At 51.3% G+C, this 13,111-nt stretch overlaps 1 protein-coding gene, 1 long non-coding RNA gene and 5 other non-coding genes across 7 annotated transcripts; 6 read left to right on the top strand and 1 right to left on the bottom strand.

Annotated features, from left to right (window-relative positions):
- Positions 1-488: 488 nt before the first annotated feature.
- On the bottom strand, positions 489-1,485 carry LOC145545515 (uncharacterized). The gene is made up of 2 exons (XR_014082131.1): positions 1,128-1,485; positions 489-971 (listed from the first exon to the last, which is right to left on the bottom strand). It is a non-coding gene; the product is annotated as an uncharacterized LOC145545515 (long non-coding RNA).
- Positions 1,486-1,571: 86 nt separating this feature from the next.
- RPL3 (ribosomal protein L3) lies at positions 1,572-7,851 on the top strand. The gene is made up of 10 exons (XM_081590185.1): positions 1,572-1,600; positions 2,572-2,764; positions 3,518-3,686; positions 4,242-4,377; positions 5,301-5,487; positions 5,964-6,124; positions 6,630-6,731; positions 7,081-7,176; positions 7,423-7,542; positions 7,756-7,851. The coding sequence occupies exons 1-10, from the start codon at positions 1,598-1,600 to the stop codon at positions 7,798-7,800; spliced, it is 1,212 nt and encodes a 403-aa protein (XP_081446311.1). The 5' UTR covers positions 1,572-1,597; the 3' UTR covers positions 7,801-7,851.
- Positions 2,063-2,126, top strand: LOC145504089 (small nucleolar RNA SNORD43). Its single transcript, XR_014052068.1, has one exon. It is a non-coding gene; the product is annotated as a small nucleolar RNA SNORD43 (small nucleolar RNA).
- Positions 4,186-4,241, top strand: LOC145504134 (small nucleolar RNA U82P). Its single transcript, XR_014052115.1, has one exon. It is a non-coding gene; the product is annotated as a small nucleolar RNA U82P (small nucleolar RNA).
- On the top strand, positions 5,547-5,623 carry LOC145504123 (small nucleolar RNA U83B). The gene has a single exon (XR_014052106.1). It is a non-coding gene; the product is annotated as a small nucleolar RNA U83B (small nucleolar RNA).
- Positions 6,897-6,990, top strand: LOC145504122 (small nucleolar RNA U83B). The gene has a single exon (XR_014052105.1). It is a non-coding gene; the product is annotated as a small nucleolar RNA U83B (small nucleolar RNA).
- Positions 7,852-11,029: 3,178 nt separating the features above from the next.
- LOC145504107 (small nucleolar RNA SNORA2/SNORA34 family) lies at positions 11,030-11,166 on the top strand. The gene has a single exon (XR_014052087.1). It is a non-coding gene; the product is annotated as a small nucleolar RNA SNORA2/SNORA34 family (small nucleolar RNA).
- Positions 11,167-13,111: the final 1,945 nt, after the last annotated feature.

The following is a 13,111-nucleotide window of genomic DNA, read 5'->3' as shown; positions in this document are numbered from 1 at the left end:
TAACTCTTTTCCTCTTTGGTAACCATACCTTTGTTTTCTATATGAGTCTGCTTCTGTTTGGTAAATAAGTTCATTCGTATCATATTTGAGATTCCACATGAGTGATATCACAGTATTTGTCTTTTTCTATCTTCACTCAGTATGATACTCTCTAGCTCCATCCATATTGCTGTAAATTGAATTATGAAAAAACTTTGTCATTTGGTGGCAAAAACGAAACTAATCTGAATTTTTTAGGCAGCTAAGTTAGCCTTGAACTGTGGGGCTATTTATTCCACTCCATGTGAATATTCATGTCTCTTTACAGAATTAACGTTGTTTCATTAAAGAGCTTAGGGAGGATTACATAATATACAGTATGTGCACCATATTGCATGATATTATCTAAAACATGAAAAATGCTGAATTTGGAAACAGATCTGGCCCCAAAGATTTCCAATAAGGGGCTGAGGACTCTCAACACTGCCACTGGGGGGATGGAGTGAATGTTAAATGAGAACGTTTTTTTAATAACAATGTAAGCAATGGCCAGGCCCAGAATCAAAGAACAGAACGGGGTGGGATGGAGGTGGAAGGTGGAAAAGTGTGTGTGTGTGTTCACCCACAGAGAAAAGGCTGGAGCAGCTAGTTAGGGCAGATTCTCGGCTTGCAGGCTCAGGAGTTAAGCCGTAAACCAGAGGAAATAACTAGGAGTGGGGGTGGGGAAGGGCAGGGGAAGTAACCAGAAGATAATATGATTCTTAGATTTGGAGGGACAAGCCTGGCGGCAGGGAGAGCAACTAGGAGATTCCTAGGTAACCCCGAGCCCAGGCAGAGATCAGCGAGGGTCCTTCATGCAGAGGATCTGGGAGGCAGGGAAGGCTAGGCTTCGTGACGCCCGGCAGCTGGTGAGGTGGTTTCGCCGCCTCAGACCTTCAGAATCAAGTGCCAGCCCCCGCAGCCGGATACTGCGAGGAATGGCCGAGATGGAGCTAGAGGGAGGAGAAACCCCAAATCAGTACGCATTAAAAGGCAAGCTAGTGTCGGGAAGCGGCTCTGAGCTGGGAGCTAGGAAAACCAGGGGTTCAGTCTTTTCTCTCCAACTTTGAGCTGGTGGGGGCGGTGCAACTGATTCCACTTTAACATGCCTGCAAAATGGCAACGTCGATGATCTAGCGTGCTGGACGGAAGTGATATACCACGTGTGAAAACGCTTTGGAACTGAAGCCCAAATAGGGTTATTCAATTCCAGAGGTGATTGACCATTTTCCTTCACCGTAACAGCGCGTTTCAACGTTTCCTCAAAGCTGGCTACTGTCCAACGCCGAAGGGTGGTAGTATTTTGATTTTCTGCCGGCGCGTCAGAGAATTTTCACTAAGTGTGAACCCAGCCGCTCGCCGTAGGACCTCTAAACCCCGCCTACCAAACGGACGCCCTGGTCGGAGCGCAAGCAAGGCGAGAACGAGCATACGCGGAAATGGAGTCCAGTGCCCGCCCCGTGACCCGACGTCTGCCGCGGGTGCGCGCTCGTACGCCGGAAGGGGCGGAGCCAGACTAGGATTTATATATCTCGCGCGGCCCTCTGCCCGACCTCTACCGGCAGCTTCCGACGGCAGGATGGTATGTAGTGTCATGGCGGCTTCCTCTTTGTCGTGGTGGCATGGCTGAATCCGCGGCACATCCCGGCCATCTCGGCTCACCCGGCGCCGGAGTTCTGCTGTAGTAGCACGGGGCACTCAGCGGAACCCGCGGTCAGGTCTATTTCCTGAAAACATCCGGGACTTGAGGATGGTTTGGGGCCTGCTTGTTGGCTAGCGAGAGGCCTTGGCTTGTGGGGCCTGGGCCCGACAGTTTTCAAGCCATGGACTATTCTGGATTTCGATCTCAGCATTCGAGATCCAAGTCGTGAGCCCTTTGGCAGGAGGACCTTTTGTCCGACTGTTTGGCAGTAGTGTTAAAGAGGTGCAGAAATCCAGGCCGGCAGGCTGGAGAGGGTATTCGGGGCAGGGGTTGTTGAGGCCTCTTTCTGAAACGTCTGGGAAGGTTGATACAACTCCTTTGGCCTCTAGAGTCCTCAGAAACCAGAGATGATGAACTTATTGACGGGCGGACAGAGACACTGTGCTGATTGTCATGTTCTGATTTGGCTCTGTCGAGTTCTAGTGGCCTCCATTTGCCATTTTGTTCCCGTTGGGAGCATGAGGAACCCTTCAGTACCATTGTCCACCCCCCAGCCCTTTGACCTAGAGTCCCTGGGCAAAGTGGCAATAATGATCAGAATCTTGAGTGTAAGGCTTGTTAAGAGATTCTTAATGCGACTCTCTGGGGTGTCTTTGTCTTCTTAAAGACGAAAAGGGATGGTTCGTTTTCTTTAAGTTACAAGGTGAGGGGTTGAGGTAAACGTTCAATTCAAGCTTGGCTGAATAATGCCTTCTGGATGTGTGATTACGAAGACTAAAACTTAATTCTGCATGTAAACCTTTTACCTGGGTTGCTGGCGTGGGTTCATCATTGCTTGAAATTCTCTTAAAACCTAGGCCTCTGGGAACGAAGCTCCTCAGAAGGTGCTAATGTTCATCTATTTCTCTTAGTCTCATAGGAAGTTCTCCGCTCCCAGGCACGGGTCCCTGGGCTTCCTGCCCCGGAAGCGCAGCAGCCGGCACCGTGGGAAGGTGAAGAGCTTCCCCAAGGATGACTCTTCCAAGCCCGTGCACCTCACCGCCTTCCTCGGCTACAAGGCTGGCATGACCCACATTGTGAGGGAGGTCGATAGGCCAGGGTCCAGTAAGTACATGCTGCATCTTCCTAGCTGATTGGAGAGCTGGAGTTGGCGGGAACTGACTAGATGGGGCCAAGCAGTCAGAAGGTAGCAGGCTTTGGGGAGATAAACAGAACCTCTGGACTTCAGAATGGAAATATATTTTGGGATTGATAAGTGCTCCAGGGTTCAAGTGACTGGCATTGTTTTGGGCAGAGGGGTGTAATGAGGTCAAGGAGCATGGTGAGTAGATTTGTTAAGAGCCAAAGGACAGAAGGGTTCCCCCGCTGACTTAGTGGTAAATGAACCTGCCTGCCAAGCAGGAGACCCCTGGGTCGGGAAGGTCCCTGGAGAAGGAAATGGTGGCACATTGCGGTAGTTTTTTCCTGGGACATTGAAGTAGAAAAGTCACTAAGAAGAACACATAGCACTGATTACTGAAACAGATAGCGTTAGACAGATAAAATGGTTTCTAGGCTCTGGTGTTACTACCTTACTATACTTAGCTTTCTTGTATCCTGAAAGCAATGAGGAATTTGTCTCTAGAGATGGTTATAACAGACCAGAACTGGAGCCAGACTGTTACGTGGCTGAGTAGGGTCCAGATGGTTTTGATTGAGTTGAAAATATCTGTGCACCAGCTGAGAGTCTGCAGTGAGGACAGTCCTGAGAGGTGCAGACGGCTGCAAACTCCTGTCCTGGGAAGCAGATTGCTGGCTTGGAAGGGCACGTGTGGGAACTCGCTAGTCCACTCAGCTTTGACTACCTACTGTTTGCAGAGGTGAACAAGAAGGAAGTTGTGGAGGCTGTGACCATCGTGGAGACTCCGCCCATGGTGATTGTGGGCATCGTGGGCTATGTGGAAACACCCCGAGGCCTCCGGACCTTTAAGACCATCTTTGCTGAGCATATCAGTGATGAGTGCAAAAGGCGCTTCTATAAGAACTGGTAAGGGATCCGAGGCTGTGCTCACCCTGGGTTGGACTAGGGAAAAGGCCGGTGTGCTGTGTAGGGCCTCAGCTCCATAGCCGGCGGCCGGGGAGCTGCTCTGGTGTCAGGTTTAGTTGCCTCTTGGGGAGAACAGTTCTCAGGGGCAGTGGGAACAGCGTCCCGAGACATTTCCTTTGGTGTTGACCTTGGGTGCTGCCTCAGTTCAGTAGTATCCTCTTGGTTGCTGCCAAGTATTGGGAGTCTGCTTAGAAACAGCAGTAACTAACGCCCCCGGCCCTCCCCGGGTGTGTGGGCTGGTTAATGGCTAACTTGGAGCAAGAATTTGTGTATCTGAATGTTGTTTCATTATTAACCTTGTGGACCTCTGCTCAGCTCCGCTCGGCTCTGCCCGATGAGCTTCATCCAGGCTCCGCTTGCCGGTGGAAAAGGCTCCTTAGAAGCCGGCAATGAGCCCCGTCCCCACACGGTGCTGTGTGCCTCCCCCTCACCCGTTGGAGGGGTGATGAAGGCTGGCACCTGGGCCCCCTCCCCAACTCTGCTCTGCTCCTGAAGGCATAAATCTAAGAAGAAGGCCTTCACCAAATACTGCAAGAAGTGGCAGGACGTAGATGGCAAGAAGCAACTTGAGAGGGACTTCAGCAGCATGAAGAAGTACTGTCAGGTCATCCGGGTCATTGCCCACACCCAGGTAAGTGCTGGCCACGGCCAAGAGGAGGGTGACTACCTGCTGCTGCCTTTCTGAGGGCGATGGCCTGCATGGTCACCGGTGGCTTTGGGGGGACTCTTATCTTCTGAATTGATCCTGTGCTCAGACTGGTTTTGTGCCAGACCTCATGATTTTAGGGATGGTAAGATTTTCAGATCCTTAAATGTATTTTCCTGGTAGATGAGGGATTGTTAAAAGCAACACAGTCTAGCCAAGGCACTGCCTTGAGACTTGAGTTCCTGGGGCCAGAGCATAAGGACACCAGGTGGCTTGAGAAGGCATCCAGTGGCTCCAACACAGGGTTTTTTGTTGCCAGCAGAGGGCACTGTGTCCCCAGTGGTTCTTAATTAGATAAAGCCATGCCCGTTTTTTTTTTAAGAAAAACTGGTTGAAGGAATTGGTGAGTCATAATTTATGTAGTCTAGCACCTAACTGAAAATAGTGTTGAGAGGCTGGTATTTGCACTTCAAACCTGACTTGGGTTGAATTAGCTTTAGCTTTTAGTTTCCTGGGTTAGACTGGGCACCATCTGGGTTGTTAACCTGTGTGTGTACCTGTCATTCCTAAATGAAGAGTAGTCTTATGGGGTTAGTGGTGGTCACATCACCACAGATTTGTGGTGTGTCCACTGAAGGTAGCTCAGCAGGATAGCGCTGGCCAGCTTTTAAAAAGCTTTGTTTAGATTTTGTTCTTTACAGCTTGTATTTGCAGTGCTATACTGCACTTTTAAAAAGTGGCTTATTGATAGTTAACAGCATGCTAGATAGCTAGGGTAAACCAGAGCAGGTACCCCAAAGGCACTGGCCAAAAAGCCTGATCAGGAACAGGGAGCTGGTTGGTGGAAGGTTCTTGGTGTTTTGCCCAGCTTAAATTCCTCTCACGCTGAATTACTTGTGCCTTTCTAGATGCGCCTGCTTCCTCTGCGCCAGAAGAAGGCCCACCTCATGGAGATCCAGGTGAATGGAGGCACTGTGGCTGAAAAACTGGACTGGGCCCGTGAGAGGCTTGAGCAGCAGGTCCCTGTGAACCAAGTATTTGGCCAGGATGAGATGATTGATGTCATTGGGGTGACCAAGGGCAAAGGCTACAAAGGTGAGTTTTGCAGTGGCCCGAGTTGCTGTGGTTACCCTGGGAGAGCGATGTCAGGCTCTGCTGTTCAGTGATGAGGCCCTGGGCACAGCGCCCGAGTCAGACTGCAGTAGTCTGCTGCCTGCCTTGTGAGAGTAGCTCTGGGCAGGTGGTTGGGTCAGTATGTGGGATTGAGGGTGAATGGCCTTTGAATACACTGCCAAACACTGGGCTGGGGGCTCCGTGAATGCTCTTGGGTCCACATGATATTCTGGTACAGGGATGATTCTCTAAGGCCTGATCTTATTGCTGAAAAGGTTTATGTCTAAGCTGATAATCACCTTGGATGGATGGAGGTATAATAAGGGCGAGGATGTGGCAGTCAAGTGCAGTTGTATTTCTTTGGACAAAGTACCACGAACTGAAATTGGGCATTCATAGCACAAAAGGGCCAGTGGCATGGTGCCAGGCATCATGTTAACAGCCTGTGTCTCTTCCAGGGGTCACCAGCCGTTGGCACACCAAGAAGCTGCCTCGTAAGACTCATCGAGGGCTGCGCAAGGTTGCCTGTATTGGGGCGTGGCATCCTGCCCGGGTGGCCTTCTCTGTGGCTCGGGCTGGGCAGAAAGGCTACCATCACCGCACTGAGATCAACAAGAAGGTGAGGTGCACATGGGGGTCCTGTGGAGACTTCAACCCCAGGGGAGCAGAGTGGCTCCGTTATTGGGAATTGTGTGGGGTTCTAGTCCTTGTCACCATCAGTCCACTTGGTGGAGCATCACATGGACTTAGTTGCTCATGCCTGGTGGCACAGTTGTGACTCCTCAGTGTCATGGTTTGTAAAGTGCCGTCCTTGAAGGTGATACTGTTGGGTTGAGGATAGGAGCCTCGTTTATCCTCTTCTGTCCCATGGAGTTGGAAAGGCCCCATCCCTTATCTCCCTGGATGGCGTAGTTCAGGCCCAGGCAGCTTTTCTTTGCTGCTAGCCTGGGATGCCCCATCACAAGGGTCAAGTTCATAAATGCCTCTCCAGAGTCCTTTGCAGGCTACCCCACCCCCAAGTTGGGGAATCACTTGTCCCTAATGGCAGTCCTTGCCTCCAGTCAGCTTGAGTCCCCGCCTTGTCTTCTTGTTAATCAAATATTTATGCTCATTTCTTCCTTCAGATCTACAAGATTGGTCAGGGCTACCTCATCAAGGACGGCAAACTGATCAAGAACAATGCCTCTACTGATTACGATCTGTCTGACAAGAGTATCAACCCTCTGGTGAGTAATGGGAGCTGTCCTCACAAATCCTGTCTGGTCTGGCAGGGGATTTCCCTGAGTCCTGGGCTTCCCCTATGGGGCCAGGATCAATTTTTACCCACAGTTCACTGGTCCCCTGGGCAGCATCCAGCCGCGGTGGGGATTGTTGGGTGTGGGGTGGGGCCAGCTGTTCAGTGATGAGACCCTGGAATGAGCGCTGGGCACAGCGCCCGAGTCAGACTGCGGAAGTATTCCTCGCTGCCTTCCTTCTGAGAACAGCTCTGGTCACATGGCTCTCCTGGGCCCACCAGGACCTGGCTACAGCCTCATGGTTGATCCGTGCTGACCCGATGACCTTGCTCCTTCCCAGGGTGGCTTTGTCCACTACGGTGAGGTGACCAATGACTTTGTCATGCTCAAAGGCTGCGTGGTGGGAACCAAGAAGCGAGTGCTCACTCTGCGCAAGGTGAGGTTGGGAGGGGAATGCCAAGCTCTGTTAGGGGAATTGTTGGGAGGGAAAGCAGGGAGGAATTGTTCCTCCTGACTTTGATCTCTTGGGAGGAGGAAATTCCCTGTCTGGCCTGGCCCAGATGTTTGTTTCTTGCCTATATCCTCATCTGTATCCTCGCCTCATTCCTGTAAGATGAAGGGCCTGTGAACTAAGGTGGTAAGGGAAAGCTTGGCTCTCTGACCTTCCCCTCTTGGCCCACAGTCCTTGCTGGTGCAGACCAAACGGCGGGCCCTGGAGAAGATCGACCTCAAATTTATTGACACCACCTCCAAATTTGGTCATGGTCGCTTCCAGACTGTGGAGGAGAAGAAAGCCTTCATGGTAAGTACTTAGCTTGCTGCCCTCAGGCTGGGGTGGGGGTGGCTTTCAGCTGCTGTCACCTGTCAGCCTGCCCATGTGGTGCTGATACAGAAGGCGCTGCTTTGTGCTTTTGTGCCCAGGCAGGGAAGACCAGTCCAGAGTCGGACCCACTGGGGCTGGGGGAGTTGTGACTACTGCCTTCTACCTCTAACCTTGCTGCTTTTCTCTCCACAGGGACCACTTAAGAAGGACCGAATTGCAAAGGAAGAAGGGGCCTAATAGAACAGATTGTACAGCTGGTAGAATCTCAATAAAATTGTTTTCCAGTGACATCTGCCTCTGACTTTGCTTTCTCAGTTCTGGCTGCTTCCCTTGGGCCCTCATGCTCCCTGGGTCCCCCCAGCTCTTTGCCCTACCACGGTGGCCCCATGCCTGGTGAAGATGAAGCAGGAGTTGAGAGCCAGCCAGCCTGGGGAGTGAGCTTTGTGTGAAATGTTTATCATCAGGCAAGGCATCTGGGTCGCTTGTGTGGCAGTGCACGAGGCCGTGAGGACCTGGAGTCCTTGTCTCTCACTGACAGTGCAGACCCTGGCTCTGCTGAGGGTCCAGCTGTATGGTTTAGTCACTGATCCATACTGGAGGGGTTCCAGTTAGGGCTTGAGATTCTTTTGTAGCCATCAGCCAAGTTCTGGCTGTGGGAGAGGATGGATGTCAAGCAGAAGGACCTGCGTGTCCTTTGGAGCTCAGAACACTGGAATTGGCTTTGTGGAAGGCCCTGGTGATTAAAATTGACTTCATCAGAAGAATATGGTTTGGTAGGGGTTGAGTGCCTTGACCTGGCTCTCCTGGCTGGTCATGTTATTGAAACCCCATTTACATTCTGGTCTCTGTCTAGCCCCTGTGCTGTGCTGACCACATTGAGCATCTGGCATCTTGTAGGCCAGTCAGCAAACTCCTGGGAGATGGAGGGGGAAGCCTGGGATGCTGCAGTACATAGGGTCGCAAAGTCAGATATAAAATGACTGAACAACAGGCTGGTGAGCAGCTTGGTTTCTGGACCTCTGCACTGGGTCTTCAGGGGTCTGGCCCACCCTTTGGTGCAGCGAATCCCAGCATCTCCTTTCCGATCCCAGCTGCCCATGTCATCTGCCTATGTGGCATGTTTTGCCTTGGCCCCACCTAAACGGCAGAGACCACAGCCCCAGCGCTTCTGACATCCCTGCCCAGCATCTTGGCAGCCAGCTGATTGCCCACCAATTATTAATCACTTGGGTTCTGATATTTTCTGAGCTTTAGTTTTCTATTCAAAAGGAGTTCAGTCGCTCAGTCGTGTCTGACTGCAACCCCATGAGGCACAGCACGCCAGGCCTCCCTGTCCATCACCAACTCCCAGAGTTTACCCAAACTCATGTCCATCAAGTCGGTGATGTCATCCAGCCATCTCATCTTCTGTCGTCCCCTTCTGCCCCCAATACTTCGCAACATCAGGGTCTTTTCCAATGAGTCAGTTCTTTGAACCAGGTGGCCAAAGTATTGGAGTTTCAGCTTCAACGTCAGTCCTTCCAATGAACACCCAGGGCTGATTTCCTTTAGGATGGACTGGTTGGATCTCCTTGCAGTCGAAGGGACTCTCAAGAGTCTTCTCCAACACCACAGTTCAAAAGCATCAATTCTTGGGCGCTCAGCTTTCTTTATAGTCCAACTCTCACATCCATACATGACTACTGGAAAAACCATAGCCTTGACTAGATGGACCTTTGTTGACAAAGTAATGTCTCTGCTTTTTAATATGCTGTCTAGGTTGGTGATAACTTTCCTTCCAAGGAGCAGTAATGGGAAAATTGACCCAGGGAGCATGTGTGCTCAATTGTGTCGACTCTGACCCAATGGACTGTGTGTAGCATGTCAGGCTCCCCTGTGGCATTTTCCAGGCAAAAATCCAGGAGTGGGTTGCCATTTCCTTCATGGGATCTCCCTGACCCAGGAATCTAATCCAAGGCCCTGCGGGTTCTGTGTCAAGTTTACTGGAGGTGGCCTGAGTTGAGCCTCTGGTTCCCAATGAGCATGCTCCCCTCACCTACCCCTGCCCCCTTCACACTTGGGTGGGTTCTGTGGTAGAGGAGGCTGAGCAAGAATCCTTAAGCCTGGGACCCCTCCCCACCATGTATGTTAGCCCAGCTTTCTTGGAGTCCCTTCTGGGCTGAGTGGAGTAGTGGGCCTCAAAGCCAGCCTCTGCTAGTTTGCTACCCTTGCATCCATCACCCATCTTCCCAGGACCTGGGCCCTGACTGGCGGGAGCTGCACTCAAGGCTGGAGGCACCAGGGGGCGAGAGTGGGCAGCACCCAGTTGAGACAGCCTTGCGGGAGGGCTCTGGACTTTGCAGGGGGCTCAGTTCCCTCCCCAACCAGGGCCTCTTCAGATGCCCCATAGTCCCCGGAGTCAAGCCCACAACCAGAGGGGGTCAGGACCTGCTCCAAGGCCACCAGGCAGCCGTGGCAGAACCAAGCATGGGAGCAGGGTTCCTGGTCTTGTCACTGCAGAAGCTTCTCTCCAATCGCATTCTGGGGAAGGTGCTGAGCTTGGTTGCGGCCCCATCTCGTCCCTTCACCCACCCCAGTGCCCTTGGCCTCTGGGCCCGTGGGCCTCTGCGGACCCTTATGTTAGCCCTGGAGCCTAGCTGCCCATCCAGCCCAGGTAGGAAAGGCTTTGCTGGTTTGAGATGTCCCGGCTGGGCCTCATACCCTTTTAGGAATCTGCCCAGTTGTACAGGATGACTGGGGATGTGGGGTCCAGAGAACAGGCTGATGGCATGCACAAATGCCTGCAACAGCAGAGACAGACCACACCCTCCCGGCCCCACACGTGTGCACTGAGAGACTTTTCAAGGGCAGGCTTGCTTGACTGAGCCCCTGTCCGCTGACCTGTCCCATATCCCCGTGTCCCCATCCTTCTTGTTTCTGCCCTGCCCCTGGCCAGGGAGTGATCTTGGGCACCTCCCAGATCACAGATCTGAACCTCAACCTCAGCTGGTTGGAGACTGACACCTTGGCAGTGGTGGTTGTGGGACCTAGTGCAGAAGGTGGATCCAGTGGGCTCACAGAATGGCTGGAGCTGTGGTCAGAATGAGAATTTGGGCTTCCCAGGGGCAGCAGAAAGCCCACCACCCATGTGTGTGGGATCATCTTCACTCTTAAGAAACCCTGAGTGCCCGCCAGGCACACAGGTGCTGGGGAAGCTGTGCTGAACTCAGAGGCCCAGCTCTTGAGCTTATCCTCTAGTTGGGGAGGGCAGACAATAAACACTGGCAAACAGGACAGTTTTAGAAGTGATGAGGGACTTCCCTGGTGGTCCAGTGGTTAAGACTCCGAGCTTCCACTGCAGGCTGGTACAGATTCTATCCCTGGTCGGGGAAATAAGATCCTACATGTCTTGCAGCCTAAAAAAGTAAAAAAATTAAGCATTGGTCTGCTAAGGTTTATTATTTAGATAACAGAAGCGATGGATGCTTTGGCCCTGAATCAAGGCCAGCAGTGTGCGGAAGCTGTTAGTGTCAAGAAGGAGCCTAAAGAAATCTCTTTGTATGGCCTGTTGGCCTTTTCAGAACTTTGAAAATGAAATAGTCAAATGATTCAAAAGAAACATCTGAGTCATTGGTGATAGATGTGGGGTAATACTTATTTGTAGTTGATTAATGTATTTGTTAGATGATTCCAGAGTTTAGAGATCCCTGATATAACTTGGGGCTTCCCAAGTGGTTCAGTGATAAAGAATCTGCCTCCCAATGCAGGAGACGTGGGTTCAATCCCTGGGTTGGGAGGATCCCCTGGAGGAAGAAATGGCAACCCACTCCAGTATTCTCGCCTGGAAAATCCCACTGACAGAGGAGCCTAGTGGGCTACAGTCCATGGGGTTGCAAAGAGGCAGACAGGACTGAGCACACACACATGATTTAACTTTTTCATTAGAATTATGATACTGTTAAATCCAACTACTACAAAAAAAATTGCTGTGTATCTAAAAACAGCAGGATGATTCTGAACTGTGCGTGCTATGTAGCTGCAGTCCATGGGATTCTCCAGGCAAGAATACTGGAGTGAATTGCCATTTCCTCCTCCAGGAGTTCTTTCCAACCCAGGGATTGTATCTGTGTCTCTTGTTTCTCCTGTATTGGCAGGTGGGTTCTTTACCACTGGCCCTACCTGGGAAGCCTCTCTAAACTGTGAGCTTCCTTTGAATATTATCCTTTTGTATGGTCAGGGCCCTGACTGGTATATTTTACTCTTCATTCAAATTGGAAACCTATATTTATTATTGAGTTGTAAAACTTTTTGAGTTGATTATTGGATTATGAGGGGCTTCCCAAGTGGCACTAGTGGTAAAGAACCTGCCTGTCAATGCCAGAGACTTAAAGAGATACGGGCTCAATTCCTCGGTTGGGAAGATCCCCTGGAGGAGGGCATGACAACCCACTCCAGTATTCTTGCCTGGAGAATCTCATGGACGGAGGAGTCTGATGGGCTACCGTCCATAGGGTCGCAAAGAGTCAGACACGACTGAAGCGACTTCACACACACACACAGACAGGACTGTGAAAGTGCTCTATATTATAGACATTGATTGAGAACGTTGCTTTCATAGTGTATGCTTTTTGGCTATGCCGTGCAGCCTCTGGGATCTTAGTTCTCTGACCAGGGATTGAACACGGGCCTCGGCAGTGAAAGCGTGGAGTCCTAACCATTGGCCTGCTACAGGGAACTCCCCTAAATGCACTTTTAAAAGAAGCGGGGGGGTTCAGGATGGGGGACACATGTACACCCATGGCTGATTCATGTCAATGTATGGCAAAAACCACTACAATATTATGAAGTAATTAGCCTCTATTTAAATAAATTAATTAAAAAAAAGAAGTAGTGCTAAATGCTGTGAAGAAATAAAACAGGGATCGAGAAAGATGGGGCAGGGGAGACCTTTCTGAAACCTGAGGGCGTATCGGATCCAACCTGGTGGAGCACTAAGGGGTGAGCGTGCCCCACTCAAAGAGAACAGTGTGCACAAAGGCCCTGAGGTGGAAACAAGGTCTGAGAATAAGAACTCAGATCTGAGCCCCAAAGGAAGCAACTCTCCAGGGGAAAGTCTGAGTGAGTCGGCATATAGTAGGTGCTCAATAAACGTTCCCTGTGTCTCTGGGACTCATCAGTGCTTGTGTTCGTCTGGGTGTCCCACGTGGGGGTCCCCAGGCATTTCCGTGGGCCTGCAGTGGGCAGAACAGTGGTCCGGGCCTCCTGAGATCCGTGTCTGTGCGTGTCACGGAGAGCGGTCTCCAAGTGCCCAGAGGTCTGTGTTTCCTGTCCCCAGAAACCCCATACAGGCCTCTCTGGAATCCTGCGGTGACAAAACAAGGAGCCTCATTCCATTCCTCCTGAAAAAAAGAATAAAGAAAATACTTGCTGGAAATTTCTGAGCAAGTGAGAACACGGAGATGGCAGAAGCCACCATTGCCTTAAAAGGCAGAGCCAGCGACTTCGTGGCGTTCACCTGGAGATGGTCTTGGGGGTGGAGGTGCTCTTCCCCAATCCTCGTCCCTCAGTC

This window comes from Giraffa tippelskirchi, chromosome 4 (genome assembly GCF_054371585.1).
Source record: "Giraffa tippelskirchi isolate mGirTip1 chromosome 4, T2T-mGirTip1v1.2.pri, whole genome shotgun sequence".
Lineage (NCBI taxonomy): Eukaryota > Metazoa > Chordata > Mammalia > Artiodactyla > Giraffidae > Giraffa > Giraffa tippelskirchi.
This window is presented reverse-complemented; position numbering and strand designations above follow the sequence as displayed.